At 38.5% G+C, this 11,141-nt stretch overlaps 1 protein-coding gene across 1 annotated transcript; it reads left to right on the top strand.

The window, feature by feature from the left end:
• The first annotated feature begins 4,080 nt into the window (after nt 1-4,080).
• Nucleotides 4,081-9,013, top strand: LOC121367218 (adhesion G protein-coupled receptor F5-like). The gene is made up of 2 exons (XM_041491328.1): nt 4,081-4,178; nt 7,382-9,013. The coding sequence occupies exon 2, from the start codon at nt 7,463-7,465 to the stop codon at nt 8,993-8,995; it is 1,533 nt and encodes a 510-aa protein (XP_041347262.1). The 5' UTR covers nt 4,081-4,178; nt 7,382-7,462; the 3' UTR covers nt 8,996-9,013.
• Nucleotides 9,014-11,141: the final 2,128 nt, after the last annotated feature.

Genomic DNA, 11,141 nt, shown 5'->3' with positions numbered 1-11,141 from the left:
ATGTACCCTAAAATCTTGGAAATTAATAGATATATTTTTTAATGTTTAGATAAATGATAGTAAAAGAACTGCTGTTTATAAATGGTCATGTGCTTGAAATGTAATGTCCTAACCTTAATTTCAAAATATTTCAAACCCATAACCACCTATATGAGACACTTACATCTGTTTTGTTTTTATTACCTACCCTAAATATGATTTTCTTTTGGAGACAGTAGTTTTGTTTTTCATCATTATTTTATACCCCAAATTTTAGCAAAGCATAGGCATTTTTCTTCTTCCACATGTCATCTTATATATAGCTTTGTGCAATGTTCTAATACAAATCAAATAACATCATCAAAGTTAAATACATTGTTTACTACTTTCCTTAATTTACTGCTATACTTTTTAATTTTATACTTTGTTTAGTCACACTGATTTTGTTTCCTGTTAAAACAATGTTTTCCTAAAATTAAATTAAACTTTAAATTAATACAACGATATGTAATTAAGTTACAGTACTTCTTCAAATGGATGTGAAATACTTAACATGTTTGTTTTTATAAATTTCAGCAACTGGACTAATGGATGTGGAGTCATTGATTAGATGTCGAAAATGAGATTCTCAAGACAAACTATTAAACAAATTACAATGCATCTCGTTATTGAGAACATAATGATAGAAATAATAGAACAGTTTCAACTGATATGTGAAAGAAAAACTGGGGCAGGGGGTGAAATTGCTGCTGAAAATGAAACACTTCCAACAATTTCATTTAATACAATATTTTGTAGTTTTTTTGGTGTTTGACATATTGCTGCTAAGGAGTAATTCAGACTTCCAAGACTTGGGGTTCAGTTTGACACCACCCATCAAAATGTAAGCCTTAATTGCTCAGTTGACTGTACAAGTTTCGAGGATTTGGAGATGGATGCCACAGAATGATACATTTTTGAATAAATATATTTACCTGTACCAGATTGCATGGGTATTAATATGTAAAGAGCCTCTCTTTGAGAAAAAAGAAAATGTTAGGAAGTATTCTCATAATAAATATTAAACAAATTGTGCGAACCGCAATCTGTGGTTTAGTTTCATGTTATATATATATATATATATATATATATATATATATATATATATATATATATATATATATATATATATATACTCTTCAAAAAAAGAAACGCAAAAGGGTACAAATGGGTTATAACTCCGATTTTATGTTTCCTACCAGTTCATGCTTTGTGAATATACGGTCATTGCATGTCCCAAACACATTCCCACGGTTACATTCGATAAAACGCAGCTACTGTACAATAAAGTTCCAAAATGTGAATATTCGCAAAAACGCAGCCACGTGCAAACCATGTCACCACTGCACGTGCGTTGTCTGCACGTGCAACTTGAACACCGACAGTATACAAGTGCACGGTGTTCGCTTGCCTGGCCTCTGTATCTGGCCGACAGTTGACATGCCACGTCTCAGTGAACCGCAGAGAAACAATGCCATCGGCCGACTAGACGCAGGCGAATCCAGAACGGCCGTTGCCAGGGCATTCCATGTGTCCCCAAGCACCATCTCCAGACTGTGGGACCGTTACCAGCAACATGGATCAACACGTGACCTCCCTAGATCCGGTCGACCACGGGTCACTACCCCCGGGCAGGACCGCTACATCCGGGTACGCCACCTTCGGGAACGATTGACTACTGCCACCTCCACAGCCGCAGCAATACCAGGTTTGCGCAGGATATCCGACCAGACCGTACGGAACCGCCTACGTGAGGTAGGAATTCGTGCCAGACGTCCAGTTCGAGGTGTCATCTTAACACCACAACACCGTCGACTCCGACTGCAGTGGTGCCAGATTCATCGACAATGGCCTCAACTGCGATGGAGACAGGTGTGGTTCAGTGACGAGTCCCGATTTCTGCTCCGACGTCATGATGGAAGATGTCGCGTGTATAGGCGTCGTGGTGAACGTTATGCGGCAAACTGCGTGCAGGAAGTGGACAGATTCGGCGGGGGTAGCGTCATGGTGTGGGCAGCCATCTCACACACTGGCAGAACTGACCTGGTCCACGTGCAGGGCAACCTGAATGCACAGGGCTACATTGACCAGATCCTCCGGCCACACATCGTTCCAGTTATGGCCAACGCCAACGCAGTGTTCCAACATGACAACGCCAGGCGTCACACAGCACGTCTCACAACGGCTTTCCTACAGAACAACAACATTAATGTCCTTCCTTGGCCATCGACATCACCGGATTTGAACCCAATTGAGCATCTATGGGACGAGTTGGACCGACGCCTCCGACAGCGACAACCACAGCCCCAGACCCTGCCCGAGCTGGCAGCAGCCTTGCAGGCCGAGTGGGCCACCATCCCCCGGGACGTCATCCGTACTCTGGTTGCTTCAATGGGCAGGCGGTGCCAGGCAGTTGTCAACACACGCGGAGGCCACACCCGGTATTGACTCCAGATGACCTTGACCTTGGTGGTGTGTCCTATCACTTACTCACAATGGACTAGAGTGAATTGTGAACAATCCTGCAACATTTGGTAATTATCGGACTCACCATTCAATAATTAAATCAATTCTCCAAATGTTACGACAATGTGGTTTTGCGTTTCTTCTTTTGAAGAGTATATATATATATATATATAAAATATATATATATAAAATATATATATATATAATTTTGCCTCTTTTTTATATATACTAGTACGTGTTTTTCATTAAATTTTTATTTTGTATTATTATTGTTCTGTAGGCATAGGTTGTCTTATAATATTTATTACTATTTTTTATCTGCCTATGGCTCTAGAACAGATAAAGCTTTGTGAGTACATTTTGTGTCACAGTAGGTGAGATTGGGTTGTGGGTGCCAGAAACTTCAAGTTTGATTCCCAACAGTTGTTGCCACAACACATGAGTTTATAATTTATTTAAACACTGTTGTACTGGCTTAATTGGCAACTATTTTACAGAATGTCCAGCTATCCTACTTGTTCGTACTTTTTGGTCTTTGTCCTATTTTTCCTACTTTTTCTTCAGAATACTTAGTTTTTCTTACTTTTTTGTTTGAGAATGCCACGAATTGCTGTTAAAGTGTGCATATTCATTGTGTTATTATAAAAATCATCAGTTATGGGAATTATATACTGAGCGCAAGTAGAAACTGTACAATCATATTTTTTATCGTAAATTATATGGGAGGAAATCAGTTGAAATTTGCGTTACATAATGGATGATACTGCACGGACGGAGCGGAGTGAAAACGCACATATTGCCTTTCTGCACGTCTAAAGCGTGCACATGGTCACGTGATCAACACAGTGAACGCGTATGCCTTCAAATCAATTCACACGTGTATTGTTTAACAGGAAAACACATTAAAATTTCTGGAGACAAATTAGTGACTGAATGCCACGCCTCACAAATGCAGAACGTGAGCGTGCTGTGGGTAGGCTGCACGCAGGACAATCCGTTGCGGCAGTTGCTCGCACACTAGGATGCAGCCGACAGACAATTCATAATCTCAGAACCCGTGTGCAACAGACAGTTGTAGTGGAGGATCGTCCGAGGCCAGGACATCCGCGTGTGACGTCACGCCGAGAGGATGGACAAATCAGATTACGTCATCTCCGTAATCGGTTCGAGACGGCCGCGTCCACAAGCAGACAATTGTTCAGGGGTCGGGTGTCACAATCCACCGTCAGGAATCGACTGCTGACTGCTGGTCTGCGAGCTAGGAGACCATACAAAGGACCCATTTTCACGCCATTTCACCGTCGTCAACGTCTGGAATGGACCCGACGACACGTTAGATGGAATCAGAGACGCTGGAATAACGTTGTCTTTAGTGACGAGTCACGTTTCCCACTTAGGTTTGCTGATGGCAGGGCACGGGTGTGGCGTAGACCGCGAGAACGCTATGCGCAGTGTTGTGTTCAGGAGGTCGACAGATTTGGTGGCGCCAGCGTAATGGTCTGGGGTTCATTTTGTTCCCATGGTCGTTCCCGATTGATTGTCGTCCAGGGCAACCTCACTGCCGCACAATACCGTGATCAAGTGTTGACACCGGAACTGCTGCCGTTCATGCAACAACACGGTCCAGAATTGACAGTTCAACAAGACAACGCTACACCCCATACAGCGATCTTGTGCGGTCAAATTTACGCAGTGTAAAGTATATTTTAATTTTTCTTGGCAGCAAGATATATCTCCCAATTTGTGGCATCATATAATCTCAACATATTAAAATTACACCCTCAAAGCCAACGTATTGTCCAATGATTAACATGATTATAATGTATAACTTCAGAATCTATAATACATTATGGCAAACTTAAATTAATCATGTTAACTCTGTTTTACTGTGCATCCGCATTCCTATCCATACAAATATGTATATTGATTAATATAGTGTACAGTAATTTGAAATAACTGTATAACGTGACCGTTACATAAGATTCACATTATTTTTGATAGAACACAAAATACATGTACAAACTGAGCACCACATAAAAAGGTGTTTTGAGCATGAATAATGTCGCTACGTACTGTTTCAGTCCTACTTTTGTTCTACGTTTTCCTACTTTTGTCCTACATTTTCATTTCCAATTGTGTCCAACCTTTTCAAAATGGTGTGCTGGACAGCCTGATTTTATAAAGAGGGGATGGGGCACCCTAATATGTCTTATCAGAACGAAGACGGGCCAATATGTATACATAACTGGAGGCCTAAAGATGTGGTCCCCACCAACTCACCTTTTTTTTTTTTTTTAATTTCGTGTATGGCTTTGGTTTCATAAATAGGGCAAGTGCTGTATATCGGTTGGTTCAAGCAGTGCAGCTATGTAAGAATGCACCCACATAAACGTCGGAATCCCACAATCTAAACCACTGCTTGCATAATTTTTGCACATGCGACTGTGTCCTGCTATAGATTTGTAACCTTTCGTGCATAAAATTATAATACATTGATAGCATTCCCCCACGCCTTGTATTTTAATGTTACTGCTCACGCCCCCCCCCCCCCCCCCTTAAAAAACAAACAAACAAAACATTTAATGCAACCCGACTGAAAATAAAGACGCCGCGGTTTTAAACAAGTCGGGGCCGGGTCGTCGCCGCGCCTTCTATTCACTTGGCATATCGGGATTCCATAAATACAAAAGTCGAACAACAACAACAACAAAAATTAAGATACAAAAGAAGAAGAAAAACGAAACAAACAAGACATTTTAATTTGTCAGTTCTGACAAAAGTTAGAATAGGATGTTTTAAATCATCTTTTGCTTGCATTCGACGTTCGTCACTTCCGGGTTCTTGTGCTTCCATTTACTGAACTAAAAATGGTTTCGTCGATTTAAATCACGTTGTCATCGTAAATGTACCCTGTAATGAAACACTTGAATGTCTCCTCTTGTCGGCTTTTTAATTAAACAACAATATTTCAAAATACATTACGGCGAAATCTTAATCGGCAGATCGGTTGATTTTGCTATGGACCTATGCGTATCGGCAGCCATTATTGAAAAATTTTCTAAGGTCTCACAACACGGTTCACTTCCGGGGGAAAGGTCATTCATCACGGTCCACTATAGTTCCTAATTGTGACACATGTTGTGGTGTACATGTTCACTGTTAGTACTTGCAGAGGAATTAAAGGGACTGGTTATTTCAGATGCCAGGTCCTCTGGCTGCATTTTGCCCATGAGGTTTTGAAATATTATGCATTTACTTTTGCACACATGAGTATGAAGAAGACCAGGTGCCCGGAGTGATCCGGTTACTCTGCCATGCCTAAAAACACACGGTACTGTCACAGTGGGCCATGTAGCAAAAAACTGAGACGGAAATGTTGTCAATTTTGGAGCCAAAATAAATAAAGGTATAAAAAACCTTTAAAATGGTATATGTCATTAGTGTCAACGAGAACCCATTCTATTAGCAATTTGGATTTGAAGTTGGGCAGTTTAACATAGGTTTCAATGGCATATAGCATCTGTGTAGTGAGACCTAACCTTGCATCACGTGTGACGGGAGACGTGGTTAACTCGTCATACGGAGGGGTCAATTGCTACCATGGCAATTAATACCTAGAACTAACATGACTACAGGACTACAATATGAGTGCGTGTAACTCCAATAATGCCCTAGACCAATGATACTTGAGTTATGGTTGCTCATATTCATTTCAATGCATGTGATTATTCTATGATATTAAACAAGCTTCCATTTCGTATCATGTTTATGTCCCGAGTGAAATAATGTTCAGCTGTCGCGAGCTTTAGTGAATGACAATGGAAATTATTTCACGGGAGACATACACATGATACAAAACGGTAGCTAGTTTGATATCCTATGTATTACTCATAATCGATCTTAATTTATATCACACAACTCGTTTGGTTGACGTTCCTGTAAGGTCGTAGTGCGCCAATCGATGACGTCACGAAGACGACAATAGTAACATATGTGACTAAAACTCCTACCTGCAACGTATCAACCGACATAAACGCCACGGATATAAATACTACCACCCCTTACACTTAAAGTGAATCAGAAAAAAATGGGGGTGAAGCTGCTCGTTTCTGAGATAACGGGTAGCGTCTATGACTACCCTAGTTTCGCACAAAATTCGAGTCCTTTTTTTTACAAGTACCCCATACATGTTTCAAGCACAAGGCTACTTGACACATTGGTACTAGATGAAATAAAATTGCACTTTTGTTTTACCCAGATGAAACTATTATTTTTTACAACCAACACACTCACATTTATAACCAATCACAGGACTTGTGGTGTTCACTTCTCTATCAAAAGTTGGGTGCACCTCGAACTTTGACCCAGCCGGAAGTTATTTGGTTTAGTACTACCATTAGGATAAACATTAAACTCTGTTTTCCACCAATTATAAGTCCTAGGTCAACAAATATGCTGTATAGTTTTATTAATAAATGTTCATCAAAATGCACGATAATAATAATAATAAATGCAAATAAAAAATAACCCAAGTTTTGTTTGTTTATTATTTGTGTAGCCAACTATATAGATGAATCATGCATTTGCAAATTATTTCTTTTATGAAATTAATTTGGTTATTTGTTTTTAAATATGCATTCAGATGAACATCTATCAGTGCAACCATTTATGACACACAAAAATGTTTATATGGTAGCAAGTATTTATATTCACGGAATTATTGTCTATAACAGTTCAGAGTTGCAGTTCTGGACATTAGCACCCGAAAGTCAAACCACTGATAAAATACAAACACAGTATATAGTGGTTCACATTTTGTTTAAGTATTTTTAACTTACTACATATTACTTTAATTACTTTGTACTGCATTTACAGTATTTTGCTAATACTATTTCAGTGTCAAAATCTGCCGGTGACCTGTGCAGAAGGCAAACAGCTGGTTAACGATCAATGTCACAGTCTGTTCTCCTCGTCCAACATGTACGGGTACCGAGTGTGTTTCCAGACCAACATCTCCATCACCAACCAGCTGACATCAACCAGAGATCTAATGCATACAATAACTAGCCACTACCCTGTAATAAACTATAGAGTGATACAACTCGCTAACATAACATCATATGTTCTAGAAATGCAAAACTGTCCTCACAAAAATATGTACACTGTGGTGCGTTACGTGATGTTCATTTTCTCGATACGATACATGAACAGAGATCAATTGGAAAGAGATCTTATGAATGACAAGGCTATAATGATAAACTCTAGCATTCATATTAGGTACCAAGGAGGGTGTAAAGGATCGGTATCAGCATTAAAGAAAGGAGACGGGTATCACTGTTCTACGCAGTTTCACAAATTTAATTTCACTTATTCGTTTGCAATATCAAGAAATGGCGTGAAAATAAAAACAGGTGCAAAATACCTTCAGCTGAATAAGCAGCTTAGTTGCCCAAGAGTCGTCCTGAATACTTCACATTATAGTATCACTTACCATGATAGCACACCCAGTACTAAGGAGAACAAAGCCTCTACATTTCCAGTTTTAGTACTTTTGAAAACTCGGAACATACTGAAAGATGAAGATTTCCAAGAGATGGATAATGGAATTGTTATCGTCTGTCTCCGTGACTATATGGATGCTACTTTCCAAATGGCTGTTCCGTGTAACAATCAACGTGTCGTGACGCAGACAATTATTCTTGGTGTTTTGTCCTTCGTTTGTACCTCGGTGTCGTTATTCTTTTTAGCCATGACGTTTCTGACGTATTGCCTTTTTCCTAGTATGCGAACAATAGGCGGGGTCTGTAACATGGGACTTGTAGCTACAATGTTCGCAGCACAATCCTTGTTTGAATTTGGAGTGGAGCAAAATGAAGATGTCGTTGGTTGTCAAATTATTGGGATTTTTATTCATTTTCTTTGGCTGGCAGCTGTGTTTTGGATGAACGCGTGCACGTTTTTGCTTTTTCTGAAACTATCATTCCCGCTTAAATGTAGAAATGTTGGTCGCAATCTTATGAAAATATTTCCTCTTTCTGCCCTGTATGCTAACGGGGCGTCTGCTTTAATTGTTTGCTTAAACATAATTTTTAACATTCTTTCCCGAGGTGATATTGGATACGGCGGTAATATGTGTTATCTTAATACAATGTTTTCTAAGATATATTTCTTTAAGGTCCCAATGGGAATACTGATAATCATCAATATTTGTTTGTTTACCTTTACAATCTGTAGAATACGTCACCATGATTCGGTAAGCAGTACACGGGAGAGTAAGATCAATTTATTTTCGTGTGTTAAGTTATCCGTCCTCACTGGAGTGGTGTGGCTGTCCTCATATCTGTATGAGATATCCCACACGATAGCGTTTGCCTACATATTTACAGTCCTTGTTGGAGCACAGGGTGTCCTGTTCTTTTTTGCTATAGTAGTTAACAGAAAGGGATTGTCGCTTTGGAACAATTGCCTTGCGAACCTGACGTGCTACTGCTTTTTAAAAAGAAAAGATTAGCTCAGTGTCGAATTTCCTTTGGCTGTGCGTTCAATATATTAATTGTTGAATGTAAAATGACATTTTTAATGCATGTATATATAGTTTACAAAGTTTAACTGAGAACATTTAGGTGGCATACCATTCATTATTTAGAACATAGTACGTATGTCGTTTTTATCTTTCAGAGTTAAGTTAATGTAGCTTAACCTGCTTTTAAGTTTAGTGTGTTTCGTCATGTGAATAAAAGGAAATGGGTCATTTAATGACGCACTCAACACATTTTATTTACGGTTATATGGCGTTGGAACATCATGTGAATAACGGCATACTTGTAATTATTCTTTCTACTTCAAGCTGAGTTTTTTGTGTTCGTCTAGACTTTCCATATATCTAACATAGATTACAGAACATTCATACACAGTAAGTTAATGTAATCATAATAACTGACGTTTTCACGGAAATTCTCGCTCATATTAATTGTTGTATCTGACCTTGGTAATTGACTCTCTAAAACGTATTTCCTCTTGATGTTTAGCAACATTAAAATCGTGTTGGTCAACCAAATTAAAACATAAAGAAAACGTACTGACATCCTGACTTAAAGTCCATGTTTTTTTTGTTGAATTTGCTTAGTAAGTTAACCTACCGTGACCCCTCACGCTGTCCAACCATAGTACTCAGGATGGCTAGTCTTAAAATATTGCGTAGATGGTGCTGAACACGTTATAACGTATTACCAAAGAAACCATTAGGATGTACTAGAGTTAGAGTATATAATATAAAGATACTGTCTCTTGTACCAACTGTAAATTCCAAAATGCTGTTAAAAACATCTAAATTAAATCACAGACCAAAAAACAATCAACTTTCATTGATTGTAAAAACAGAATTTAATAAATATTGTGTGTCTAAATGCCTTTTACATTGTTTAAAAAGCAAAATATGCTGCTTCACGATGATACTTTAAGTAAGCATAGTATACTTCTAGTGTTAAAAAAATAAAAATAATAATAGAACAGCATATCTTTTCGGTGTTTTTATTTTCAGAGGGGTTTTTTCATCAAAGTTTTCATAAATTCTTTACTTCACAATGTCACAATGTGGCCTCTTGATTATTCTAAAACTGGCTTTGTGAAGATCTAGCTTGTCTGCTCGTCAAAGTACTGACTGAATTCAAGAACACTGGAATTCGTCTTTTAACCCATAACAATTTCTTCATTACAAGCCTTGCTACGTTATATTCTGAATAAATATATCTATTTTTAATACTTGTAGCTCGGTTTCACCTTGTGGATAATTGGATTATTGCCAGTATTTTAATACCAGAATCTGGAAGAAACTTTTTAAAATATTTTATAAAACATTGTGTTAATGATATTGATTTTAAAGGATTTAATATCAGTACAGTAATATTTCCTTTACTGTATTTCACAGTCAGAATCTGAAAACAATACATATTTGCTGGCATTTCAGTCAGTATTTCACTAATGCTATTTAATTTATGAGGGCCCCTGCGCGTGCTGCAACCTCACCGTTGTGCAGGGGTGTAACATTCTCTTTGAGAATGGCCAATACAGCACAAAATTGAAAATTTGAGTAAAAGTCAGTATCTATCTGTGATATTTGTATTTTTGCACAGTTCCCTACACTGTTTTTATTTAAATCTTGAATTCTTATATTGATGTTGATCATCACTTTATTTGTTTGCATTACCATAGTTTGACACCCAATAGCCGATGTATTTTTCGTGCTGGGGTGTCGTTAAACATTCATTCATTCATTCATTTATGGTGGGGGGGGGGGGGGGGGGGTAGTAGTGTCGGAATATGTACAGTGTCATGCACGGAAGGAAAACAACTCCATAACGGTCGCACAGGTACGGGTACGGTACCGAGTGTGTTTCCAGAGAAGCATCACAATCACGAACCAGATAACATCTATTGATGAACTATATTTCTCATTTAAATGACCTGGAACACGCGGGGAGACAAACCATCAAAATTACAGCATATGTCCTGGAAATACAAAACTGTCCAGGCAAGGAGATGTACTTTGTTGTGTGCTACGTCATGTTTTTTTTGTGGGTTTTTTCGCTGATAGTGACAACATCTAGAGTCCATGTCCAGTAGCTCTTTTTATGAACTAACTATATCAGTTCTTACCT

This window comes from Gigantopelta aegis, unplaced genomic scaffold (genome assembly GCF_016097555.1).
Source record: "Gigantopelta aegis isolate Gae_Host unplaced genomic scaffold, Gae_host_genome scaffold1924, whole genome shotgun sequence".
NCBI lineage: Eukaryota > Metazoa > Mollusca > Gastropoda > Neomphalida > Peltospiridae > Gigantopelta > Gigantopelta aegis.
This window is presented reverse-complemented; position numbering and strand designations above follow the sequence as displayed.